This window comes from Seriola dumerili, unplaced genomic scaffold (assembly GCF_002260705.1).
Source record: "Seriola dumerili isolate Sdu_G_001 unplaced genomic scaffold, Sdu_1.0 BDQW01000331.1, whole genome shotgun sequence".
Classification (NCBI taxonomy): domain Eukaryota; kingdom Metazoa; phylum Chordata; class Actinopteri; order Carangiformes; family Carangidae; genus Seriola; species Seriola dumerili.
In genome coordinates, this window is record NW_019174586.1 from 3,454,929 (window position 1) to 3,482,420 (window position 27,492).

The following is a 27,492-nucleotide window of genomic DNA, read 5'->3' on the forward strand; positions in this document are numbered from 1 at the left end:
GACTGCTGCTGCTGAAAGCAGGACAGTCTATTAACACTGGTGTGTATGAGGGGAAAAGCACATCACACCCTGTCTGTGCAACAACAGGACAACAAACCATTGTTTTCTGCTTATGTGGACAGGTCTTCTGTTGTAGCTGTGCTGCTCACTGTGGAGGCTCTCTATGCAGCTCAAGGTCACGAGGATCCAGCAGCAGCCTCAGGGAGCTGTCCCATCTGGATCTTGGGACCCGCAGAGGCAGGTGGACGTAACTTTCCCTGTCGTAGCTCCCAGACTCTATATGCAGACACTATGGAAGGCTATAGGACTCTGAAGAGGATGTGAGGCCTGGACTACTGTCAGTACCTCCCACGACAGCGTCAGTTCTCCGAGCCTGATCCTGTGCCGGAGTCGAGGGGAATGGGCCCAGCCTCACTGCAGGAGGAGAGAGAGCTGGAGAAAGAGTCCAAGGAGGAGATGGAGAGCTACCGCTGCCTTCTGCAGGCTGGCTCCCAGCTTGAGAGCACTCTGCAGCGTGAGTACACACCATGCTGACAGTGCTCATTTAACTTCTGGTGGCCACTCTCAGGCTTTTGCATGAACTATTTTCCATTACTACATTTTACATTGCTCCTCTCAGCACAGTGCAGCAATGAAGTGTTCTGTAGCAGAAGTCCATTTAGTTTGATTTACAATGTTCATTTTTAAGTTCTTAGAACCATTACACGAGGTAACCGGAGAACTGCACACTGTCTTTGGTTTGTCAGTATTATTGATGTGCCAGTTCCTGCAGCTTTGCTATAACTGTGGGCCATTGCAGGGATTATGTCAGCTATTTTAAGCCATCACAGATGGATAGATATTTATCCATAGTGATGATTTGTAACCTGAATGTCTGTAGATTGAGGGTTGCAGATCAGTGTGGGACATTGATGGAAGAAAATGCATACTGTTGATGTCAACTAACCCCTCAAGAAGAAAAAATAGGATGTTCACAAAGTCCATAATGCAGCTTTCACTATTCAGGGTGTGTTGTTGTGTCATGTATTGAATAGCGAAGCTGATAAATTGTTAATGCTTTCTATCTTCAAATAGCAACTGAATTCAGAACAGAAAGGGTTATGGTCTTTTTCATACAATAATGTAATTAACACAAAATAATTTTCCAAAAGACTGTCATGTCAGTTGTGAAAAGCTTCAAAAACAATATTACACACAACATTTGTCAGTCATCATTCTGGAGGTTTGTCGTGTCAAATGGCAGAAGGGAATGAAGGCAAGGTGATGAGCAGAAATAGCTCCTGATGTGACTGACAGCTTCATGGAGCAACTTCCTCCAGAGGCTAATGTGATTACTCTGGGATCTTGGCAGCCTTGAGTTATTGTTTAATTTATGAACCTTTGCCTCTTTATGTCTCCTGTGGGTTCATTGTACCTGGGCTGGGGTGTGTGAACAGAGACAGCAGGGAATAGACCACATTGTGTTTCTATTTATACCAGGTGAAGTGTGAAATGTGAGCCTCGCACCCTGGGTTTTGTCCTAATCTTCTTACAAGAGATGCAGCGGTGAGCATAAAGAACACACTGCTGTATGAACCAGTGACCCCAGATTCATCATTTACTCCAGGGGTAATGATATATGATCCTTTACCTAGCTCACCTTGTGCCCTCTGTGCTCTGCACCTGCACAATATCATTCTCAACGTCGTTTTAAATCACCCCTTCTCCAACAGACTGTCCGTGAGTGTGTGAGCCTTCCTTAGTTCATTTAAAGAATACAAAAATTTCAAAGTAAATCTACAATTTACACAATACTCATGACACAGGGCTTCATGACCGTGTCGTTAGACAACACCCAGTAGAAGACTGTGCTCCCATGAGAGTAAATCTTCAGTTTGCTTGTTAGTTAAAAGTCTGTGTAGCAGTACAGTAAACCATGAACAACATTTTGCCAAGCAGTATTGTAGTTACCACACAGTCTAATAGAATTATGAGACAGAAAGTCATGTGAATCATGATGAATCACTACACATGACAGAGGCTAACAGCCCATAGCACAGTAAAAGCTGAATTTTCCTCCTTCCACTTCAACTACACTCCAGCTGTCATTTCCACAGCCGTCAGCACTTTTCAGACACTTCAACTGCTTTAACAGACTGCTGTCGATGCTTACGTACTTCAGCTCTTCAGTGCACACACTTCAACTATCTCGAGCACTGCAGCTTTAACTGAAATTCTTTCATTGCTTATTGTCCAAATGACAGTTCAGCTGTTTTTGTCTCTTATACCTCAACTGACAGTTTAACATCAACATTTCCTATTGGTTCAGCTACTTTCAGGACTTGCATACACACTGATTACTCAGCTGCCCACAGGGGCTTAAATGTGAAATTGAAATTTCAAATGCCTCAACAAGACACTTCAGTTTCCTTCAACTTCAAATGCTTTAAGTGCTTCACTTTAAACTGCGATACTTCTGCTTGAAAAACATGAAAAACTATCAACATTTCAGGTGCTGAACATTAAAGGCATTGAGAGGCCTTCAGAGTCACAGCCATTGTTCAGGGTTTACCACCGAGCTCTAGTTTCCACATATCCTACCAGTTAAATTTTCAATTTCCTTCTGCCCTTTTCTATCAGAATGCAGCCACCCACCAGTCTAATCCCCTTAGCACCAAAAGCTTTGTTTAGCAAAATATCTCATGACCTAAAAGCGGTATGAAGCTAGGTCTCTGTGTACTATGAACATGTTTGTATGTGGAAGAGGGGATTTCTTGCTCTGCGAGGGATTACATGTGCCCGCTTTTTGAGTCTCTGTCAAATCAGACTGAATATAACATCCCTGCTGGGTATGTGTACTCTCGTCATTCTCTATGATTCACTAAGATTTTACTGTGTGAGTCAGGCGTGGTGCTATACCATCAATTGGTTAGCCAATATAAAAGATATATTTATATTATTTTATTCCCTTTGAAAAGACCAATCTCTGTTTCCTGCACAGAATGCTTTAGTCAATACTCAGGCAGAAGTCATGTTCTAACAGCTACAACATGTTTGGGTTTGATACTTTGCCAAGCTCATAATATTGACATTGTACCGGTGCCTGTAAAATGTATGCACACTCCTATGAGGTCTAAGACGCCCCTAAATAGAGATTTGTTTTCACTTGGACATAAAAGGCTTGTCAGAGAGCCCAATGAAACCCACCGTGATTTTATGTTGTAAAAAAACTAAAACATGAAAAAGTACAGGGGGGTTAAAGCTTTTGTAGGAGCTGAATGTAATGAAGTCAGTTTAGATGTTTTATCACTGTTTGGACAACAGAGATAAGCTTCAGCTTTGTAGATTGAAAGGATTGGTCTGAGTCTGAATCTGTTTGACTCGCACCGAATCTCAGTTTCCATCCATACTGGCAAACATTGCTCTTTATCTGTGTGCAGGAACACAAGAGCAAACAGAGGTTATTTGATTTTCGCCCTCTTGCACTATCCTGCATGTCACCTAGGAAGGTCATAACACAAGCGTGAAGGGAACCACAGCATTACCTAAACAAGCAAAATAACACTGTGTTTTGTGATTAAGCCATTAATCATGATATACCTGTTCTACAGGCTTTAACTGTTAAAAATGTATGATGGATTTAGTTATTATACCTCAGTTTGAGGTTAAAACACAGCCTAAAGGTACATACAGTACATGTACAGTTACTGCTGTGGTGAAGAACCTCACATATTTTATCTAATTTTTTCCTTTAATTTTCTTCAGTCGTATATTATCAGACAAAACTCATGTGGAACTTTATTTGGCAGTGTTGCCAGATGCATTGAATCATGGGATGAGCTGCTACTCAGGCAGAGTGAAAAAAAAGGTTTATTAAAAAGCATTGCAGTTTGCAGCGCAGGCTGATCTTCCTTTGATCAACACTAGAGGACCGCAGTGTGTGTGTGTGTTCTTGTGTGTTTTTATTTTTAACATCAACTTGAGTGCAGTCAGATCAGTTCTAATCAGATGTTGTTGGCTTATTGAATCATGTACTGTCCTACAATGTTTTGTATAAACAATTCACAGCATAATATCTTCTCATATTGCATTTATCTCGATGGAAAACGTACAGTAACGTGACATCACATCTATTCATTTAAGTCTTGTCTCAACTTCCTGAGGGTCTCGTGGCACAGGGTGTAAACAGTTATATAACTCTTCCAGTGTGACGGTAACTTTACCCTGCGTCTACACTATGTGTGCACAGCCCAGCCATTGGTCCTGCTGTGGCCTGGCTTGGCTTAGCTCCTTTCTGTTACAGATACACATCAAATATTTAGCAGGTACCAGCAGAGCTCATTACTTGCTCCCTGACAACCTGTCGGACACTATTACTGCAGTCGACTCATGGAAAATAACATCTTCTTTGCTCTTTCTTTTGCTTTCTATCATCTTTTTTTTGGCTGTGTTTTTCTATCTCTCTGCTCCAATTTATATTTAATGTTTGTATCCATTATGGATGAGGAAGCGATGAATTGTGAGCCTGTTAATCTGTTGCGTAAACCACTGCATAGAGGCAGAGTCATTTAGTTTAGTATGGTTTAAACACGTTCATGCCTCAGTAATATGTGTAATTTTTGTCCCTGTGTCTATTGTTAATAATTGTTGTTTGGAGAGAAAGCTGGAATTATACTCTATGTCTCACTGTATTTATGTGAGCTTGTTTTAAAGAGACATTGCCACTGTAATGTAACATCAACTAATATGCCTATTAAGCCTAAACGTGTCCCCTACCCCTGGAAAAGATCATCCAGTGCATTAAAAGTTCTGTAAATGTAACGTGAGCACAGTCTCAACATATGATGCACAAGTCAATGTGTCTGCATTCGACCCATCCAGCTGAATGTTTCCTGGTTCACCAGAGGACAGACGTGAGCCTCTTTTAAACTGCTCTGACTGCTCTATAAGAGACTGCATGCATTTACTGGTTACTCATATTAAAACACTAATGGCACCGTGCATGAGATGTGGGCCATCTGCCAGTAAACCTAACCACTATAACATCAATTCAGATGCTACACGGTAAATGAGCTAATGTGTTTTAATGATGTCATTGTCCTACTTGCACCTGGTGCATTGATTTACATAGGCCACAGCATTTCCAGCTATCTGCTGATCATGATCATGGAACACATGCAGTGATATTTAATAATGTAACAGTCAGAGGAAGTGCAAAACAGGCTGAGACTGGCTAAGTTTCAGTGAGCTGTATTCTTTATTTTTGGATTAAAGTTGACAGGGGATATTTTGGGCAACTTACTTTTACTCTTTAAATGCTGCCACTTTCATGTCAAAACTTCAGTGAAAAAAGATTCACTGTTGTTGCTATGGTAAAAATGTCCTTTAGACCATCAATTAAAAACATATGTAAAAGGAAGGTGTTGTTTCACTGCCACCAGGCATGGTAACAACATCTATGTTTAAACATCATTTTGCACCTACGGATCCTTTCATTTAAATGTGTTGTGCGTTTTTTTTATTACTTCCTCAAACCTTAGTTGTTAAAATGTGTGTATCTTCTTCCAGAGGTGACCGTCCCTGTGAGCATGAAGGAGGTGGGAGGCTACATAGAGAAACAGGTGGCATATCTGTCAGGTGAAGCCTTTTTGTTTATTCATTTCTAAAACATTAGCTGCATTTTGTCTCATTTGAATCTGATTCTCATTGTCCCATCTAGTGCCACATTTATTTATTTATTTTTACTAAAAGCTTATCTGGATATAATTTTGTGTCTTATAAAGAAAAAGTAATTGCTTATATCTTTTATTCCCAGGGGGCCGTGGGGAAGACTCCAGTGTGATCATCACCCTCCCTGAATGCTCAGCTTTCAGTGACATTCCAGAGGAAGCTTTAGCCAAAGTCTTTACATACCTCACGCTCATCCCTCGGTGTGTCCTACTTCATTTATTCCTGTCTGAGTCTCTCCCTCTTCTTTCTGCAGTGCACCAAAAGCCCAGCGCTTATATTCTGAGCACAGCTGGCCTTCACTGCTCCTCAGCTGACTGTGTCAGATGTCCTACTGATGCCCTCTATGTCCAATCCTCACTCTCCCAAGAGATTAGGAAATCTTAAATTACATCAAGTCCAGGCCTTTTCCCCCTGATGTGTCACTGCAGAGAGTTTTAGGTGATAAATAAGTAATGTATGTAGTTGTGTAGTACTTATATTATAAATTATATGAATTTACAGTGAGTTAGATATGATTTGACCAATCTACCTGGTCTTTACTGGCTGTTCTTTCTCATTTTCCTGTCTTGCTTTAAAAAAGTATATTCTTAATTACTGCACAGAATGATATTGCAGCTGTATATAACTGCCTAATATTTCTTGCAGAACAAGGCAACCTGGAGTCAAATTTATCATCATTTTAGACCGAAGACTGGATACATGGGCATCTATCAAAACTGCACTTGCCAGGATAGCAGTGAGTTTCATATTTCTTCTCATCAAAGTGAATTATTAGATGCATCTTTAATATTAGTAGTTATTAGATACAAAGGTGCTTTACAGTTCAGACATGCACAGTGCCACGCTGTGTATATTTTACATTCATCAGTGCTTGTGAGCTACGTGACTGTGCTCTCAGGCTATTGTTTTATTAACGAGTTGCTGTCCATGGTGCTGAGAACCTGAGCAATACTCGGACAGTACCCACTAAATCAAGACTGTACAGTGTTTTCGGTCTGGTGTATTCCTCTGAATGGTGCATAGTTTAGAGAGTAGCCTAAACATTGTTTCTGTTGAATGTCCCATGACATATTGCTGTAAATGTATGAGTAAGCAAAAACTGTGTGATGACGCGGGGTGCTGAGGAGAGGATAGGATGAGGATGAGGATGAGGATGAGGAGGAAGGTTGACGGGCGGGAGGGAAACATTGCAGTCAGCGCTGCCACCCTCTGTCTGAGAGGCAGCAGGCAGCAGCAGAGCTGCGGCTGTGCTCAGGCAGCCGGAGGGAGCTGCATACCTTAGCTATAGGCATCAATTTCCAACGGGCTGGCGGGAACTTAACATTTAATCGAGATGACTTCCAACACCATGGCTGATTGCTTTTACCGGCGGGGAGTGCCGAAGATCCGGAGGAGCCCGGTAACGAGCTGCCGAGTAGCTTGATTCACCGTGTGCAGAGTTTAGTCGAAGTTTTTGGGCGGGCAGGGTGAATGCGGCAGTGGCAGCGGCTGTGGCTGACGAGTGTAGCACTGCGGTGCGCAGCGCACTTCTGCTTAGTCATGCAATTGGCTGTGCGTGAAACCTGAATGACACCTGATCAGACTGATGTGTGGTTGTTTAATGCATGTTTATTCTGAAACCTGAAGCGTGATTAATTGACCTCTGTGGTCGAGTCGGGACAAATGAATGTCGAAAGTTGTGTCGATGCAGATGCATTGTTAGTATCAGAAGTTTTGATAGAATACATACTGCAGGAGCCAGTGTGGTATATACATGATCAATCTTGCTGCAGAGCCACCTTTTGCATGAATTGTACCTACATGATGTAAGTGTGCTAGTCCCCACTGGGAATGAATACAGAGTAAAATGAAATGTACATATTTTTATTAAATTGAAGGGTGCATGCCACACAGTGTATCTACATCTGCAATGAAATCACGTCCTGACATGCTGTTGTAATGTAGCCTGTGTCTTGAGTATGACGCAAAAAATGAGCAGAAATCCCTGCACAGTCAGACACTGACCTCAAACTTGAAGATGAAATGCAGCATATGACGTGTGTGAATGGTGTAGAGACTGAACCATGAATCCATTAGGCTGACAGTAATCGCCTAGTGAAAGAGGAGACCTGAAGTCGCCCCTGTCAGATATGGAGGGATGCTTTTGTCTCAGCTCTGAACTCCCTCAGTGCCAGTTTGCATAGAGGAGTTAGTGACTGTGTTGCAGTTATTTGTGTGAATGTGCAGATGTTGGAAAAGCTGTATGTTTGTTGCGTGAGCACCACAGAGAGCCTAAATCCATAGTTTTTATTTTATACTGAGTCATCCTCCATTATTATGCAACATCATTAATATGACAGCGATCATCTTTTCCCTCTTCAAGGCTTCCTTTCCTGGGAACCTCCACCTGGTCTTGGTGCTTCGACCCACCAGCTTCTTCCACCGCACTGTTACTGACATTGGCTTTCGCTTCAGCCAAGAGGACTTTATGCTCAAGATGCCAGTAAGGCAGCTCCTCCTCAGTTACCAAACATGTCCCCATCACAACAACATGCATCTCGTTCTTGTCACAACCCAGATGTCCATGATTTAAACAACTATAAAAATCCTGGGCAGTATGTTAAACATATTTCTAATATTTATAGTGATGTTAGTGCTTTATTTGTAAAGTATCATCAATGAAATTCTGATATTTGTTGTGCCATTTCCAGAGTCACAAATTACATGTAATGAACAACCTCTTTTACATGCCATATGGTTCTGATGACAGTTTATCTCATATAACATCTTCGATCATCTTGCCAAAGAACTTTACTTGAAAACCAGCCAGCTGGCAAACACTGGCATGTTTACAGAAATTAAATACATATGCATTCTCTTAGTAAATAAAGAAATGAAATTAATGAAATGACAGAATTTAGATAGGGTTAGGGATTGGGTTAATTTGTCTGTTATAGACCAATCATCTCTCCTGCAGTTTATTTGAGACTTGCTAAACTGTTTTTTCTTTAAAAAGAAAATCACTGTATCTCATAAACAGCAGCTAGTGATATCATAGAATTTAAGGAAAAATTAAACACCACTCTTGTGAATTTGCTAAAAGTACAAAGTGTTCTGTGTGAGCTGTCAGATTTTGTCTGCACCTTTAGGTGGTGATGCTGAGCTCTGTCACAGACTTGCTGCGCTACATCAGTGAAAACCAGCTGACGTCAGAGTTTGGAGGCACTTTGGATTACTGTCACAGTGACTGGATTGTTTTACGAACGGTACGCTGCAGATCAATTGTGACACTTATTAGGAAAAAAACATTCACCATCTCCCTGTTACTTTCCTTTATTTTCTGAGGCTCAACCCTCCTCCTGTCACCACACTAGTTTCTTCACCACAGTTGCATACATTATATAAGCACCAGTATTAGAGTGTTTGTGTGTTTCTTTTGCTTCCACTACAGGCTATTGAAAGTTTTGCTGTAACAGTGAAAGACATCGCACATATGCTACAGGGCTTTGGCACTGATCTGGCAGAGACAGAGCTGCCAGACAAGGGGAAGGCCATTGAGTATCTTCTTGAGTGTCAAACTGACAAGTACAGGAAACTCAAGGTAATGTTTCAAATGTTTTCATATAAGATGCATTTATCAAAATGAACACAAAAAGATTTTGTAGTATTTTATGAAGTATTTATGTTGGACGCTGCTCTGTTTGACAGGATGCAATCAGGTCGGTGTCAAAGGAGGGTCGTCATCTTCTCTCCAGCCTGGAGACTTCTGGGAAGGAGGATGACTCCCAGTGGGATGTGAAGCTCGACTGGGAGACAGTACAGAGGTAAGAGTTCTTCAAGCAGCCTTTTATTTCTTGTATTTGTTTATTTATTTTTAAGATTTGTAGATAAAAAGTGTAATCTAAAGTCTTGCAATCTTACAGCAGGGTTGGCTACCTTCTTAAATGTATATTCTTTAGTCCAGGTATAAACCTCAGATATTTTACTCAGCACTTTACACATGGCATTATTATTTATTTTTAGGCTTCTTGCCCAGCTCAGAGACATGGAGTCAGCCTTTGATGGCTTCTTTGAGAAACATCATCTGAAACTCCATCAGTACATGCAGTTGCTCAGATATGAACAAAGCTTTCAGGAGGTAAGGATTCCATGTATATATGTTTTTGTGTGATTATGTGTGCATGCACGGCCCTCTCTCCGTACTCCCCAGAGGATAGCACCATGAGATATATTGTCTTTTGTCTTGTGCAACCCCCAGGCTCAAGTTTTAATGTGGGCTTAGCCTCCATGAGCCACCAGGTTGACTAAAGACTGTTTTTCTTTTTAGTCTGTGTGTATATGATGGTGTGTGTTTTCTGTCCAGATGGAGTTGTGTCTGGAGCATCTGATGGCTCAGGAGAGGGCGCTGTCTATATCTGTAGACACTCTGGCTCAAACAGAACAAGCTCTCAAAAGGCTGGACAGTCTGGAATCTAATGCACAGGTCAGCGTTTCTCTATCCTGCTGTCAACATCAGTAACTAACAGCACTTATTAACTAATAACTTTAATAAAACTGACTCTGTCCTTCCTGTGCGTCTTTGCTGGCTCTGTCAGGAGGTGGTGGCTCGAGCTCAGATCATCATCCTTCACGGACACCAGCTTTCAGCCAGTCACCACTACGCCATAGCTCTCATTATGCAGCGCTGCAACGAGCTTCGCCACTACTGTGATACACTCAATGCTGCTCTCAAGACCAAACACTCTCGTCTTCTGCACACACACCAGCTGCTGCTTTGTCTTGGTCAGGTACTGACACGTGTGCATCTATTTACACCCACATCAGGACACACATATACATGTTTATAGTTGTACATATGTGCTCTCTAACTTCAGGCCCAAACCTGGTGTGATGATGGAGCATATATGCTGGCCAATCAGCTGGTAGAAAGGTTCCAGTCTAAGGAGGGGGCCCAGGCTGCCTTAAGGGACATTGAGAAGTTCCTGGAGGGGGCGCCATCTGTGCTGAGCTCAGGACCAGAGATCTTGGCTATTGAATACGAGGCTGTCATCACACCTCAGCTGCAGGTCAGATCCCACAACTATGATGCTTTATCGCTATAGAAACATGTGTCAAATATTGGCCTGCAGTATGACCTTGTTGCCATCATTTTAAATCAAAACCCTGCTGTACTACCTCTGCGCCCTCTCTCACTCCCTTTCTCCTTTTGTCCCTCTGTTAGGCCCATATTGGGAAAACGTTTGAGAAGCATGCAGCAGTGCAGCAGATGATCCAGAACCGACAGACTTGTCTGAAGAAGCTGGCCGATAAACATGTCCGACCGATCCAACTGGTGGCTCCCAGGCCAGAAAACCCACCACGCTCCAAGTCCCCTCTCTTCTCCCCCAAGCATGGTACAGTACAGACACACACAAACACACACACACGTAATCTTAACTCAAAAGAAAGAATCATTGTTGAAATAGAGATTGCGTCACTTCACTCATGCACACTTATGGAAAAATAATGCGTTACAGCTGATTAAACAGCATTAGTCTTTATAGTAAGCTGCCCTAGTTTGCAGCATATACGGTAGGCGTTTCACAAATTAACTCCCTACACACCCTCCCTTGGTTCCCAGGCCCAGTATGGGGTCTCATCTCATCCTTTATGGCCTGGCACCAATCCCTCTCCCCGCTGTATCTTTCCTTAAGGCACCATGCTTAAATTAACACATCACAGGGTCCCACTGAATAGGCCTAAGGTGTTCCTAAATGGGCTTCAGGGTTAGCAGGCCACCTTTACAAACAAGCAGGAACAAGGATAGATGGTATAATCAGTCCAGTGGGATATACCTGACTGCTCTATTAGTCAGGATAGAAGCTATAGAACCATATGTGGTTCATATACATTAAAGAACCTTTCATCTCCCTCTGTGTCTCATGGGAGGTTGCACAAAGCTAGCAATATACACTAGTACCCAATTAATACTGTATGTGGAATCTAGTGAGTTTTTTATTTGACTGTATCTACTGTGTGACTGAATGTGTCTCCAACCAGTGAGCGTATGAAAGTAAAATGATAAATATGCTTTTTTCTATTCCCATTCATGTCTTGAAGGCTTTGTTCTCCATGGTAGGAAGCCATGCTAATGAGAGTCATAACAAACAAAGTGAGAGTGATCATGAACCCCTCTGGGGCTCCCTCAATACTCAGGACACCACCTATTTAAGAGAGGAGATGCAGGAAGAAGTGGTTAGCTTAAATTGACTTGATCCAGTACATGGATGCACACACACGTGTGTACGTGCATGCACATACATTTATGCGTCCCACTGATGACTATAACATGGCACATGCAAAGGCACAACACTCAGCTTGGACGAGCATATGAGGATTCAGCTGCTAGGATCAAAAAGGACAAAGACAGTTATGCCAAACACTGCTTTAGATCTGTAAATACTGTTTCCACGCCAAACCTTTAGTGAAGGCTGCCTATTATCATTGGTGACCTCATATGTCCATCATCACTGATTTATGTTTTTTTTTTAATTACTGGGGAATTTTAAAAAGGTCATAGGCAGGGCAAGCATATCCATTTGAGGCTATCACATTCACAATGTGCACACAAAAGAATTGTTTTTGATTCAGAATGGGTGCTTAAATTAGAATTAGTCTCCTCAATATGCCTCATCAGTGCATATAGAAATATACTTTGTGTGAATTACATTCCTAGTCTTTGATGAGCTGCTGCTGCCTATGATCTGGTTTTCACAGGTGATGGTTTGAAGTTCACATTCGACATCTCTCTGCCTGGGAAGAGAGCATCCCGAAAGAGCCCCAACCCGAGAAAAGTAAGATAAAACAAATTTTTTTTTTTTTTTTAATGTTTCTGTTTCATGTGTTTATTTTCTCCTCTAACTCGTACCATTTGGTCCAATATAATAATATTTTCTCAAAATCCAAATGGAAGAGTCAGTGTTGTGCATCTGTGTTGTGTTCAGATAGAGGTGATTCATGACTACCAGGAGAGTCGGAGCTGTGTGTCATATGGTCTGGAGGGAGAGGACAGCCCAGATCTCTTGAAGCGGTGAGGAGGCGTCATCCGTCCACCCATCTGTCTGTTCTTAATACTGTTCTAGTTGTTGTTTACTTCGTGGTTCTCTTTGTTCAGTGCTAATGATGCCCTCTGGCTCTCTCTTTGTCTGCTTCTGTGTGTGTTTGTATGCTTGTATCGCAGCCATGTGATGAGGGAACTCGTAGAAACTGAAAGAATCTACGTGGAAGAGCTGCTGTCAGTGCTGCTGGTGAGAAAACACACTTTCTTACTGTGTGTATGTACTCCATATGTTGTACATTGATGTTTATTTGTTAAATGATTCCTGCTTATACATCTTATATCAGATATACACAAGCTATATACTTCCTGAAATGTGTTGCTGTAATTAAATATTGTAGGGTTACAGGGCTGAGATGGACAACCCAGCTCTGTGGGGGCTTTTGCCCCCAATCCTGCGCAGCAAGAGAGACATCCTCTTTGGAAACATGCCTGAGATCTACAATTTTCACAGCAGGCAAGTGATCAATGCCTCACATCACAAATGGTATCCTAAAGGAGTTTTAAATCAAAATGCAACTGGACTTGATTATTTGTCTGGGAAGACGTTTCACCTCTCATCCAAGAGGCTTCATCAGTTCGTGTACGCATCTGACCAGGCTGGGACTGGTCTAACTTACTGGTGTGGAGACCCAAGTATTTAACCTCTTGTGGGCGTTCACAAGGCTGATGATGTCATTGGTTTCTGTTTGTGCTCCAAGTGTCAACGACAGTCGTTTGCACGACCATTGTTGGTGGGACCGTTGTTGGTCGTGCAAACGACTGTCGTTGACACTTGGAGCACAAACAGAAACCAATGACATCATCAGCCTTGTGAACGCCCACAAGAGGTTAAATACTTGGGTCTCCACACCAGTAAGTTAGACCAGTCCCAGCCTGGTCGGATGAGAGGTGAAACGTCTTCCCAGACAAATAATCAAGTCCAGTTGCGTTTTGATTTAAAACTCCTTTAGGATACCATGACCTGGACAAATGAGAATATGCACAGGCTGATCACAAATGGTGTAGACCTATTTTAACATACCAAGAATGTATAACAATGCATGCAAGTTTGACCGTCACACACAAAAATAGACACAATTATGTCAAGAATTTTTATTTATACTCGTACTGTTGTCGATGGTGTGCAAGATTAAGTATAACTAGTATTTCTGTAGAAAACCCCATGTATATACCACTTTATGCACTGAGGTTGATGTGTGACCTTTGACCTTCTGGGAATCCAGGGTCTTCCTTCAGGACCTGGAAGGATGCCTGGAGGCTCCTGAAGGTGTGGGAGCTTGTTTTCTGGAGAGGGTGAGATGATAAATCTTTATGTTGTGTAGCATCTTTATATTTTGATTTGTTCATCTTTTTTTTCTCCAAACAAATTTCTCTTTTCTATCTCCTCCAGAAAGAGAGTTTCCAAATATATGAATGCTACTGTCAGAATAAGCCACGCTCTGAGGCGCTGTTGAGACAATTCTCAGACTGCGCCTTCTTTCTGGTCAGTTTTGCCATGATTCTACCTTCACACCAACAGCAACAGATTTTTTTGGGTTTGTTTGGTGTCATGCAAGATACAGTATGTTTACAATATTTCAAGTTCTGTAACTATTTCAATATTTGTAGTTGTACAGTTCTAAACTGATTAATACCACTGTGCCGGAACAAATGCCATTTTAAATTACAGTGTAAAAAGCTTGTGATCTGTCATTGTCAAACATTACATTCATGCTGGTTTGTTTTCCTCACAAAGGAATGTCAAAAAAAGCTGGAGCACAAACTGGGCCTGGAGTCCTACCTGTTGAAACCAGTCCAACGCCTCACCAAATATCAGCTGCTGCTTAAGGTTAGACAGAGAACACACACACACACACACACACAGACAGAACACCTACATTACACTCACTGATAGTGGGCCTGATGCTTGGACATCAGTCAGCAGCAGATCTTGTTGACACAAATATCACAGCAAGCCACTGAAATAAATGAAAGCAACTGGGTCAGAAACACATTAAAGCATTTTAGTGTATTTTCAAAACTTCATTCTTCCATCACAACAGACAAGTTCATTGTAAGTTCATACCACAAGAGAGCACTGTTGTACCTACTGTATTTATGTATGGTTTTATATGAATTTGTGTGTGTTCTCAGGAGCTGCTAAAATACAGTACAGATTGTGAGGGGACTTCTGAACTGCAGGGGGCACTAACAGCCATGCTGGACCTGCTCAAATCAGTCAACGACTCCATGCATCAGATAGCCATCACTGGATATGAGGTGAACCAGATCTTCCTTAACAGTGATAAAGTTGCTATAATGTGCATTTTACAGAGAATATATTTACAACAAAGGCTTACACATAAACACCCCCTTCCGTTATGTGCAGGGTGACATCTGCGAGCTGGGCCGCGTGTTGATGCAGGGCTCGTTCAGCGTGTGGATCAGCCATAAGAAAGGTCCCACCCGCATGAAGGAGCTGGCTCGCTTCAAGCCGATGCAGAGACACCTCTTCTTGTACGAGAGAGCTCTGCTCTTCTGCAAGCGGAGGGAGGAGCATGGAGACGGCTCCGACAAGACGCCCTCGTACAGCTTCAAGCACTGTCTCAAGGTTGGTCTGTGTTTTTGTATTAGACGAATACGGCAGTATTTTTGATCCACTGGTTAAAATATGTTACGCCCATGAATACCAAAATTAAACATATGCTCTGAGTGGATCACTTATTCTAGTACTCAGAGTGACTACATAAGAATACAGTTGTGACACCATGTTGTTACAGACTAGTGGTGTCTCAAGTGTGAGAAAATGACATCAAATGACGAATTAGTATACAGCCTATATCAACTTAAAAAACACAGAGCTATAGATAAATACTGAAGGTGGGTTTCTACCCGACATGCTGCCAAAGTTACTGCAACAACTTCATATAACAAATGCACTATTATATTGTCAAAGTTCATCTCACACAATCACTTGTTCTCCGTCACTCTGACTAACACGCTCTACTAACGATCTAGTGTAGGACAAATAGTTTGGTGTCTGTGTTGTTATGAGTTGCCCAGCTGGCCACAGAATCCGCTGTATTCCTGCAAGACTCCTTTTGTTGTGTGTGTTGAAGTGCGGAGGGTGTCACACCAACAGCTGCTGCCGCTGCTGCTGCTCTTGATTTATTATTGAGGATGTGGGGAGGAAGCAGTCACACAGCGGAGGTGTGTCTGTGAGTGTGAGTGTCTGTGTTCTGACAGGACAGATGTGTTACATGATGTAAGTCTGATGTATGAGGTGCTGTTTGTGCTGCTTGTCCTAATGCTGTGTGTATGTGTGTGTCAGTGTAAACAGTGTATGTCTCTTGGCAGATGACTGCTGTGGGGATCACAGAGAACGTCAAGGGAGATGTGAAAAAGTTTGAGATCTGGTACAGTGGCAGGGAGGAAGTGTATGTGGTTCAGGTAAGGAGTCTAAAAAAGGTTCAATGCTAGTGAGTTCAGCAGGTTAAAGACAGTACGTGACTAATAATTCAGCACTTTCTTACTTTTACTGTACTCACTAAGATTTCATATTAATTAACAATTAAAATGGCAAATACCTTAGATACAAAACATTTTAAAACACCACTAGGGTGTTTATTGACCAAACAGCAAATACAGGCCCAACAGAAGAAATGGCAGCATTGTAGCTAGCCTAGGATAGAAAGAAGTACAGTACATACAGAATGTTGTAATCCACTGACCGTCTTGTTCAGCCTGTTGCGATGTTTCTGTTGTCTGTCAGGCTCCTACATTGGAGGTGAAGATGGCCTGGCTCAATGAGCTGCGCAGAATCCTAACGAACCAGCAGAAGCTGCTTAGAGGTCTGTGAAATACATAAATGTGGGTGTAAGAACAAAGGTCCACTTACTAACTTTAGAGATTTGAACTGCTTTTCACTTCCCTCAGAGAACATGAGGTGTGTTCAAAAGCTCTGAAATTTGTAAGTGGACCTTTGCGCTTAGGTTTTCTTCACCATATACTGTTCTCAAAAAGAAAAGAATGAACATACATGCTCAAAATTGAGGTTCTATCTGGAACATTCAATCCATCTGTACATCCCCTCACAATCACTCGTCCTTCCTCTTCTCATAGATGAAGCATATCAACATGGACAAATGGTTGAACACATGCAGCTTTCTCCATCACTCTCTGAGAGGTCAGTGTCTATGGTTGTTTACAGATACTGTGTTTTCAGTAATGTGCTAAGCGCATGACTTTAGGCTACACTTGCACAAACAAAACAGGCAAAACACACACATGCAGTCACAGCACTACTATCTGCATTTGCTGAGTTTTCATATCTGATCACAGCTTGAGTGAATGTGACGATATCATTTCTGGTGACCGTGGTAGAAGGCTTTGTAAGTGTGTGTGTGTGTGTGTGTGTGTGAGAACAGGGGCAGGCCCCACTCTGTCCACTGCTGTCTGGTTGCCTATCCCCATTCCTCCCATCCCCCACCTGCAGGGGCATGCGGCCGTCCAGAGGGGTTCCCAGGGGCTGTCTGCCGGGGCTGGACTTTGTCTCGCTGTCGGCTGACGTGTTTCTGTGCCTTCGTTCCCGGAGCCCCCGTCCCCGAAGCCCCCGGCAACGGCCCCGGCCGCGCCCCCGCCACCGTCCCCAGCGCCACTGACCTGCCCTAACGCTCAGTGGTAAACTCAGCCTGGCTCACCTTGCCTCGGCCTGGCATGACCCACCTGGCCCGTCTTGGGACCAAAAACCCAGGGCTAATGTGTTTGCATACTGATCACCACCTGCAACCCTTTTTATAGCCTCATTCCGGTTCATAACTGACCCCCCCCCCCCTCTCGTTGTCACGTTAAGAGGCCTGTGTCTCAGCAGCTCTTCCATGGTTTTTCTAACATGTCAAAAACAACCTCTGCATCTTAAATTTGCTATTTTGCATGTAATGCAAAGGGCAAGCGAAAAGAAAAGAGTTCTGGCTTCATTCCATGAATTTTATTAATTTCCTCATGACAGTTGCTTTTTAAAGGTGGGGCTCGTTTTTTGAGATCTGATCAAGCTACTGTAGAATTTGCTCTCAAGAAACATTATTACTCAGCATGTAATAATAGAGTGACCAAATCTCTAAATTTGGATCTTGATAAATTGAGACCAGATCTTCCCTGGTGATGACGCACGTGTGAACACTGTGTCAGTCGGTGGTCTGCAAGTCCTAATTTCCACCTTTTACAGAGAATCTTGCACACGGCTGCTCTGTGCTCTGCCCTGCTGTCTGGCTGGTGCCTGAATGGTCATGGCTGTGTAGGGAAACAACAGGACTGAGTTGTTCCTTGGCACTGATCTGGGGCCAGCTATTCTGTTCCCTCTGTTTATAGATATGGATCAGATTGAGGAATTGAGAGCTGACCCCTAGATTGTGTGGCTGAGGATAACATCTATCCTGAGTCCGTCCGCTGTCTCTGCGCTGCATTTGGTGACACGTGCTGTTTTGTGTTGTTCACCCAGCAAGCAGCAGAGGGCGTCAGTGAGCTCAGAAGACACAGAGTCGGGGAGGAGCAGTCCAGACCCCCAGCCTCACTCCCCTAAACACCAGCACAACCGCAGGAGTGAGTACATCTCATCTGTTCACATTTATGCCATAATCAAGTAGATACTTAGTAACTAAATCACAGAAAAATGTTATGCGATTTGATGCAAATCAAAATTGCTGTGAACACTGTTGCTGATTTTCTCCATAATCCTCAACTGATGTAGATATTTGGCTTTTCCCCCTCAGCAGTTCAGGTGTACTTTGACCTGAAGAACCAGGTACATCGAGGAATTTTGGGGAAAAAGGTCCAGCTAATGAGATTAGCTTTTGATTCTACGTTCTTGTTAATTTCCCAGTAAGTGACAAAGGGGTTATTATAATGTCGACATAGTTACTAAGTATCTACATGGTGCATTTAAGGTGTAGTGTTGTGAGTAATGTGTTCATCAGTACCTCTAATAGCCAGAGTAATGTCCGTGTCCCAGGTTGGCCCGGCGCTCATCACTCGGTAGACATCTGCGAGGGTCTGGAGGAGTGGTCTGGAGGTCGGGACGCTTTCCACCCATCTGATACAGAGGAGGAGGTTTTGGTGCAGCTGGTGAGACTGAACACAGTGACATTAGATACAATAAAATACATCAAGAGATAAACAGTGAGACCATCCCAGTCTTTTTTTCAGTACTTTATCTTTGTCTAATTAATCATCTAAAAATGACATGGACTTACTGTATATTCATGTACAGGACAATCTCCTGTACTGAACTGAGGCAGACAGAAGATAAATCAGTGGCCATGACACCAGAAGCAGAATTTGAACCCTCACATTCAACTATGCACCAAGACCAGTCCATTTAGTAGCTGTTCTGGAGATTTCTATCAGATCACCCTATCGTCCTCAGCAGATGAGTTGTCATGGACGTGTAGATGATCAAATTTCCATTTTCCTGAGAACTCTAAACTCCTCTATTTTGGAAGCAGCAGTTGACAAAACGACAAAGCTCTATTGTTGTGTCTATATGTTGTGTATCATACAATCTTCAAAAGAATTCAGCTGTCATTTTATTTCTGTCAAAATCTTTCCATACACATTACGAAACTTCTAAACTCACGCTTTTTTACAAGGAAGAGACACTATATCAGACATATTTTTTACCACTGCCCCTGGTTTGTCTAAGATGGTTCAAAAGTTTATAGCCCGTTTTCTAACAAAGATTAAGAGCAAGCAGCCCATCACTTTGGTGTTGGCCTTTCCATATTGACTGCATGTCAGGTACTCCACATGGTAAAGCCCTTAGCTATTAAATATTTATGAGTTATTGTGCCTAAAGTCTCTCAGGTAAGGAAATAAATGTCTGCTGGATGTTCCCAAAGCCCAGTTTAAATAAAGAAACTTGTGTTTTCTGTCTTTGAATGAAAATGAAATAGTTTCTCTCTTACAATAACATCGTCCATTTAAATCCCCTCACTTTTCTGAACTGATGTTTTCATTCTTTTATTTTTGTTTTAATTCTTTAATTCTTGTGGCCCCTCTGCGTGTTCATATTGTTCCTCTTTGATATTTTGTTCTACACTGTGCCTTCTTATGACGCACTTTGTAACTTTTGCTTTCAACACTGCTATAAAAAGAAAACTACTACATAAATAAATCTTTACTTACTTTGTGCTTGACAGTTTTTCCTTCTGTGTTAGGCTCCAGGCAGATACAGGGCTTTGGCCGACTGTCTTCAAAATGGACCAGACAGCATCACCATCAAATGCGGAGACGTCATCCAACTGCAATGTGAAGACAACAAGGGACGCTGGTGAGTTCTCAGCCCATCAGCACACAGGATGTGATGTAAACTACTTTGTCACTGTAATGAGTGATTACCCAAACTATCCCGTATGAGCATGGGTACAAGTTCAGACAGCGAAGAAAGAAAGCACGTGGCAGCAAAGTGTATTTATCTAATTTCTCCCCATGTTTCTCTCACTCTCATCTCTTTTCTTACTATTCATCCTTCAGGCTGGTGAAAAATCTGAGTCGGCGACAAGAGGGCTTCATAGCAGCTGCCAGCCTGCAGCTGATTATAGGAGACAGCAGCCGAGGACACTCCTCCAGACTAGGGGGTAAGGAAAAGACATGGGCTTCAAGATGACAATATTCTGTAATGTTGAGCTCTGGTATTTCTTGACTTTGATTTTCTTCTTTAAAGTCTCTATATTTTCTTGTAGACCCAGGGAACCTGAAGGCGAGAAAGCTGAGCTCCCCGTAGAGAAGAAAGCACAGAATGTGAATCTAATATTTACCTGTGGATGATGAACAGACAGAAGGAACAGATTGAGCCATAGCTGTCTCATAACTGATGCACTATCAGCCGCCCACTCCTCACTCCCTGGTGCCGTCTGCTTTCTTCAGCACAGTTCAGTCATTAAAAAAAAAAATGTGGGAATCTACAGACCTGATTTTTTTTTTTTCCCCCTGGGTGTTGATTGACAATCCACTGGGCTGGTGTTTTCTGATAATGAAGGTGTGCAGTGGCACCAGCACAAAAGGCACAGGAACTGTTAAGCCCTCTTGGACAATCAATAGCTGATCCCTGGATCCTGATTGGTCTTCCTCTTTTCTTATTGGTGATGAACATCTTCTCCTTCTGGCGCTCCATCTGCAACACACATATAGTCAGGATGTGAGGTTGCTGCTGCAGGAGCGGGTCATTTCGCAAACTGTGGACATTTTTCAACCCTTCTTCATTCCAGCTAAAACTTGAGGTTACAGTATCTCCGAGTGTGTGTGTGTGTGTTTGTTCCTGTTTGTCTCGTTGTGTGCTGGATGGATGCTTACCCAGGATTTGCCTGAAACGTTTCTTAAAGCAGTGACTTTTCTACATATACGGTATCATTTTTAACATTTATTGTACCTCAGTGTTTCATCTTTGTGTAGTTGTAGTAGTTGACATTTTCCATTGAACTACTTCATTGTATTTTTCTTACATTTCATTCCTTAAGGCAAAACTCTTCTTTACAGTCTAGGAAGTTAAAATGCCAAAATGTGCCATGCCATAATGCCTTTTTTATTCCTGCTCTTTTAGAGTCTCTTGTATGTACTGTTTGCAAAATCAAAATACTCGTCTTGCTTTAACCTGACCTCACAAATATCCAACAGGCACTTTATTAAGGTGGAAGGACAAAATAGACTAAAAGCCACCTATTGTCTACTGAATGTGTTCTTTGCTTGCTGCTTTACCTCTCTCACTGTGCATTTCCCCTTTTTCATGCTGTTACTCCCTTTGTTTGTTCTTGAACGATGTGTTGGGGAGGCAGGGGAGTCGTACCCCCCACATGCAGTCTGCGGTTGACGTGTCAGCGATGGTAATGTAAGACAGAGGCCGACGTGATGAAGATTGATGGCAATGTATTCCTCAGTGTGTGCCGTAAACAAATCTGAGGCACGTGCCACAGAGCACCAAACATTGTCATTCTCCTCAGGATCTCTTGGGAGCCGACTGTCAGTCACAGCTTGGAGAAGGGAGGGCGAGGCAGATTAGCAGAAACAGAAAGAGAGAGATTATGCTCTGTGTGCCCCTCCATCACGGAGGCAGATTGTTTCCTCCTCACCATTACAGCTCAGTTAATCTCGGGGTTCCGCATTAAAAGGGATCATACAGCCAACATGAAATACACCCTCTGTGTCGAACGCTTAATTAAATATTGATTGCAGACTTATATGAATTTACCACATCAAATCGAGGCCCCAGTCGGAGGGCTGCCTTTGATACGCTGTGTTTGATATGGAAATGAGTCTGGAAAGCAGCAGGGGCGGCTTCGCACTACTACCTATGTTGTTAATTTATTTATTTTGCTGTCATTTTGTTCCTTCACATTGTGAGGTATCGTGCAGCTCTGTATGAAATTACGTCTCCATATATTTACAGGAGCTATGCTTGACTGCACAAAAACAACCCCTTAATTTTTGCCTTTTAGCTTATACAACAAAATTTGATGTTTTCTTTAACTGATATCCAAAATGCTGCAGATTTTGCACATATTTTCCAGGTTGGAAAACAAAAAAAAAAAACCTGCTTGTATCCTGATGAGCCAAGTAGCCTAAACTTGTTGCTGAATGTTTCTTTAAAATGAAAATGCATGGCAACTGAGCATCAAGCAGGTTTGTATTGTTACACAGTCACTGTTCTAAACTGGCTTCTTTTTGTACAGCTTCAGTTCTGTATTAAATAATCAAATAAAATAAACTATTTATTGCAAGAACGTTTGTTTTGGCAGTTGAAATAATTCAATAGTTGATGACATGTTTGGCTCAAAGCTAAGGCTACTCTTTGTCATACACCCTGCTTTAATCCATTGCTTCTGTATTCTTGTTTTAATGGAGGCCAACTTATATAATAAAATTGTACGGACGTTTCTCGTTTTGAGAGTTTTTAGTCGCATATAATTTGAAGTCTGGATTTCTAAACATCCTTTTTCTTTCTCTGCTACTGAATACCTCAACTTGTAGAACATTTGTTCACCAGCAGATGGGAGTGTTGGCTTTCACTGTAACTGCACACGGTCAGTGTTGTTGTAGACATGACATGAATTTGAATGAATTTGGTATTATCTTATTTAATATTATGCATTTACATTTATCTGCTTCACATCTGTCTGCTACATTTCTTTAGCCACACTCACACTTTCAGTACAATGGCATCCAGAAGTGGAACTGCTCAGCCAAGTCAGAGTTGAGTGTCTTTTAAAGGTCACCTACGACCCTCCGGTTGTATGAATGTTTCAAACTCAAATTCAGAACTGCACGCCAAATTCTTTTAACAGCATACGATTCAAAACAGCTTCCGATTTTTGAACATCCTGTGAAGTTCAAAGAGCATTACGTAGAAAAAAAAGAAAGAAAGAATAAAAAAAATTATTTGACATGGAACACATTTATAAACCAGTTGTATTTTTTTTAAATCTATGCTTTCAATTTAAGGATCAGGATCTTCCACATCAAGTGCCAGCCTGTGTTTAGTTAATCCCATAACATGGTTTATCCAGCGGTAGTAAAGAGACACCCGGGTGTACACACCATATTTCCCATCCTTTGCACATTCTTCCCCCCAGCTCACGATGCCTGTCAGGAACCATGTATCATGAATGCTGTTTGCATGAGGACCTCCGCTGTCACCCTGACAGGCATCTTTGTCCACATTATCGTAGCCTGCACAAAACATGACAGGAGTGATCCTGGCACTGCTGCTTTCCTTACACTCTGTCCGATCTGTGAAGGGTACCTCGACCTTCTGTAGCGTGCTAGCCGTGGATCCGAGGAAGCGTGTTCGGCCCCAGCCGGTGACTGTAGCCGGGGAGGAGTTCTTCACCAGGGCCTCCGTGAAAGCCTTGGGCCCTATGCAGATGGGCCGCACAGTTGTGGAGAAGGTGATGGGAGTTTTGAGGTAAAGCAGGGCAATGTCGTGGTTGTACAAGCTCACACTGACGTTGTAGCGCGGGTGTATGTGCTGCTCCAACACTTCATGATCCTGCTCTGTGCCCTCCTTGATGTAGACGTTATGCTCCCCTACAGGGAGAGATATTAGATAGAGAAATAACTGACTCCCTCTAGAGATTTATTCTACAATAAAAAAGGCAGGGGATGTCCCAAAGCAGATGGCAAAATAATTTCCTCTTAGAAGTATATTACATGAAAAATGACTTCAACGACTACACACATAAACCTTCAGACAGGCTGCAATAATGATTTTTTAAATTATTATTATTATTATGGATTAATCTTTCACTTATTTTCTTTATGGATTGATCAATCATTTGGTCTATTAAGTGTTATAAAATGATTTTAAAAAGACCCAGTACAAAAAGGCAATGTCTTATAATTGCTTGTTTTGTCCAACCAACAGTTCATAAGCCAACGATATTTAGTTTACTATCACAGAAGACAAAAAAAACAAACAGAAAATCCCCACAAATGAGAAGCTAAAACCAGGTAATTCTTTACTTGGCGCAATTGATTTATCAATTACCACAATAGTCGATTGTTAACAATTAACTGACTAACTGTTTCAGCTCTATTTTACACAGAGCTATTGCTGCAACAGGGATGTAATTAGTTGGTGGCAGTGACTCTTACCCGCTCTGATGAAGAAGGAATCTTGTGTCTCCAGCAGACAGTGAGCAGCAGTGATAACCCAACGATGGCCCAGAATGGAGCCCCCACAGAATAAGACACCAGTGGATTGTGCTACCAAGCCTACCTGCATAAAAGAGGGGTGAAAAAAGGTCAACATATTACAGCTGCCGTTTCTTTTCCCTGTAACAAAACCCAACACACATCAACACTTCTACTTCCCATACAATACCTGCCATGGGATCTCTCCGGGAGTGACCTCCGCGCCACCTACAATGCGTTTAAAAGGACGAATCGGTACCACAGAGGGGATCTCAGCCTCACTGAGCACCCATAGGGGAAGTCTCTTTCGCGGGTGGTTTTCTACAGAATCAGTCGTGGCTGGGAAAGCTGCGGTGGTACTGGCTGGAGTTGAGGGAGCGGATGTAGTGGTGGTGGTGATGTTGGCCAGTGAGGTGGTGCTCTGCAGGCCTGCATTCTCACGGCCGAACAGAGACCTTGTGGATACTGCACTTACCTCTGCCAGAGCGGTTCTGCCACACGGGAAATCAACTGGCGATGTGAGAAAAGGAGGCGCCACGTTGTTGAGTTAAGAGTCATTAGTTTAATATTTAGCCCAGCATTCATGAAGAATATCTCAATACCTTCTGGTTCACAGCTCAACCCATCCGCCATCAGCCTGTATCCCGTCGCACAGGAACATTTTGCTCCGAAGGTTCCCATTGACATGCAGAAGTGCTTACAGTCGCCATTGTGCACATCACATCTTTTTGCTACAACTGAGCAGGAAAAGATACAAAAATGATTCCAAGTCATCTCCTTATTACATACATACTTGTACAATGAGATGTCGTTACCACATAAGAACTTCTGTATGCCAGCTCTAGATGTTTTGTAGGGCACCTAGGGCAGTGTGATTCAGCTAAATGCAGTCACAACTCACAGAGACGGCACTTTGGCTGCTGTTTATAGAATTTCCAAAAAGACAAATCTAATTTTGGAACCTAAAACCAGACTGAAGCTGGATACAAGCCATTGATTTAATTTAGAAACAAGGGGGTGGGGTGGGGGGTGGGGGTGGGGTGATGCTGTTTATCCTTTGAGAATGACATCTGATCTGATATTCTCAACAAATTTGTATCATGTAGCATAAATAACCAGTTTCTTTTGAACACATTTTTAAATCCAGCCACAGGACTTCGACTTACTGATCTCACATTTCCTGCCAGTGAAGCCAGGCGGACATGTGCAGGTGTAGGTGCCAACATGGTCTTTACAGGAGCCCTGGTTCAGACATGGCCTTGACTCACACTGATTGCCATCTGTGGAAATCCAGACACAGTAACTCAGCAGACAGTCATCTACTGGCTTCATTTTACAGAGGACTTTTATGAAGCAGCTTTACATTAAAACATATTCTGACAAATACAGATCTGTATTTCAAGATGAGGGCAGATGTTCATATTCTAAATGATCAGTCACAAAATTATGGCAAAAACATGCACATTAGACAAGTAATGACAACACTTTTCTGTCTGTGTTGATAGAAATCAGTAATTTAACACAGTCTTACCTATATATCCAGCCCAGAACTCCATCTGAAACACAGAGCAAAGTCTCTGATGAATGCATCCAGAAAAATAACAATGTGTGTAAAATATTAAGAAAATGAACAACCACGTACTGTCTTTTGATCATTCTCAAAGGTCTCCCTGGCCTCTTCCAGGTCACAGACTTCCTCAATACACTCTCTCTCCAAATTGCCTTGCATGAACTCCTCAAACAGCCCTCTGTTGTGGCGTCTGTGCCTCCGCAGAACGCTGCCGGCTGCCTGACCTGAGAGAAACACTGGACCTGAGGCTGGAGCTGGGGCTGAAGTGAGTAAAAGGAAAATATAATCACCATGTTTACAGGTCACAGCAACCAATACATGTAGTTTAGAGATATTCTTTTGCGTATCAATGAAGTAAACAGAAAGAACGATCCTCCAGCTGTCACATACACTGACAACACTCTAGAAGTAAAACAGCACAACTGAAATAAACCTCAAACGGGAGAGAAATTATTTATGAGTGTCATAAATAATCTTATAATACCTCCAGAGCCCAGCTGAAAGCCCAAAAGCAGCATAGACAGCAAAGACAAAGGAACTAGCTCCATTCCAAACTGCTGTGACGCCTCGACAGACGCACACTGGACACTGATCACTGATCACTCCAAAGTACAAAACTCCTCTGTTTGCACATGTACACTCACAATTAGTTGTTTGCTCAGAAAAAAAAAAAAAACACTTCTGTGTTACCGTGTCAACACCTACGTACACAAATATACAGTTTTTATTTGTACATTAAGAAACTGCAGAATGTCAGAACAAATGATTAACCAAATTTAAGGGAATATCCTAGATTTTCTGTTCCAAGAAAAAAAGCATGTCTGTTACTAAGACGACTTGTGTCGTTACTTCCACCCCTATAAAATTACAAATGTGTTTTAGTGAAAAGACCAAATAGTTTTGTCCAGTGTTCTGCCCCTGAAGTTCTTCACTTCATTATAAGCCAAAAACCAAATACTTGAATCATTTTTATTTAGTTTGTTCACAACTGGATTGTCTGTTTACGCATATACACACAAATAAACCACATTTTACCGCCTTATTTATGTGTTTTTAATGCATTTTACTATGACATTGTATTTTAATATCTCTAAGCTTATTATAGGCACTGCTCAAGATTTCATTTTTTCTTTCTATTTTTCTTTCTATCTAAAAAAAAAAAAAAACATGTAAGTATTTGGTTTTGTTTGTGACGCTGGTTTAGCTTTTTTCTGAACATGTGGACAGTGTGTGTGTGTGTGTGTGTGTGGCAGTGGACATTACAGCTGTCACTTTAAATCGTGGTTCTCTTCTCTGTTAATCATTATGATGTGTGCAGCTGTCATTTTGAATTGGGCTTGATTTAGGTTTATGCCAAAATATTATCAGACTAAATCAACTTTTAAAATCAACTGAAGTTGTGCTTTTTATGAAAAATCCAACTTGTTTAATGGGCCGAGCTACAGAAGGGGGAAAAGACAACACGTTAGTCGATGAA

General features: G+C 42.1%; 2 protein-coding genes and 1 long non-coding RNA gene across 3 annotated transcripts; 1 reads left to right on the plus strand and 2 right to left on the minus strand.

The window, feature by feature from the left end:
* Positions 1–399: 399 nt before the first annotated feature.
* mcf2 (MCF.2 cell line derived transforming sequence) lies at positions 400–21,021 on the plus strand. Its single transcript, XM_022759988.1, has 30 exons — positions 400–514; positions 5,548–5,616; positions 5,795–5,909; positions 6,355–6,445; positions 8,072–8,191; positions 8,838–8,954; positions 9,140–9,289; positions 9,397–9,512; positions 9,712–9,826; positions 10,052–10,171; positions 10,284–10,475; positions 10,563–10,754; positions 10,910–11,081; positions 12,445–12,521; positions 12,672–12,757; positions 12,908–12,974; positions 13,126–13,241; positions 14,011–14,080; positions 14,178–14,270; positions 14,523–14,615; positions 14,921–15,046; positions 15,156–15,377; positions 16,124–16,216; positions 16,539–16,617; positions 16,889–16,952; positions 18,264–18,364; positions 18,774–18,886; positions 19,978–20,090; positions 20,294–20,397; positions 20,503–21,021. Exons 1-30 carry the CDS (start codon positions 400–402, stop codon positions 20,541–20,543), a joined length of 3,342 nt encoding a protein of 1,113 aa, XP_022615709.1. The 3' UTR covers positions 20,544–21,021.
* LOC111232458 lies at positions 13,933–16,575 on the minus strand. The gene is made up of 3 exons (XR_002665557.1): positions 16,498–16,575; positions 14,676–14,745; positions 13,933–14,071 (listed from the first exon to the last, which is right to left on the minus strand). It is a non-coding gene; the product is annotated as an uncharacterized LOC111232458 (long non-coding RNA).
* Positions 21,022–22,874: 1,853 nt separating the features above from the next.
* On the minus strand, positions 22,875–26,593 carry f9 (coagulation factor IX). Its single transcript, XM_022759991.1, has 8 exons — positions 26,500–26,593; positions 26,088–26,275; positions 25,977–26,001; positions 25,612–25,725; positions 25,048–25,182; positions 24,636–24,955; positions 24,407–24,530; positions 22,875–23,839 (listed from the first exon to the last, which is right to left on the minus strand). Exons 1-8 carry the CDS (start codon positions 26,561–26,563, stop codon positions 23,250–23,252), a joined length of 1,560 nt encoding a protein of 519 aa, XP_022615712.1. The 5' UTR covers positions 26,564–26,593; the 3' UTR covers positions 22,875–23,249.
* Between the last annotated feature and the right edge of the window lie 899 nt (positions 26,594–27,492).

Excerpts from the sequence above, each read along its gene's own strand:
- mcf2 (XM_022759988.1), top strand. The coding sequence starts at position 400 with ATGGGCCCAGCCTCACTGCAGGAGGAGAGAGAGCTGGAGAAAGAGTCC. Across the intron at positions 16,217-16,538 it reads AGGAAGTGTATGTGGTTCAG|GCTCCTACATTGGAGGTGAA; the intron begins GTAAGGAGTCTA and ends GTTGTCTGTCAG. Across the intron at positions 16,618-16,888 it reads CCAGCAGAAGCTGCTTAGAG|ATGAAGCATATCAACATGGA; the intron begins GTCTGTGAAATA and ends CTCTTCTCATAG.
- f9 (XM_022759991.1), bottom strand. The coding sequence starts at position 26,563 with ATGGAGCTAGTTCCTTTGTCTTTGCTGTCTATGCTGCTTTTGGGCTTT. Across the intron at positions 26,002-26,087 it reads TTGAGAATGATCAAAAGACA|ATGGAGTTCTGGGCTGGATA; the intron begins GTACGTGGTTGT and ends TCTGTGTTTCAG. Across the intron at positions 23,840-24,406 it reads TTCCTTCTTCATCAGAGCGG|GGGAGCATAACGTCTACATC; the intron begins GTAAGAGTCACT and ends CTCTCCCTGTAG.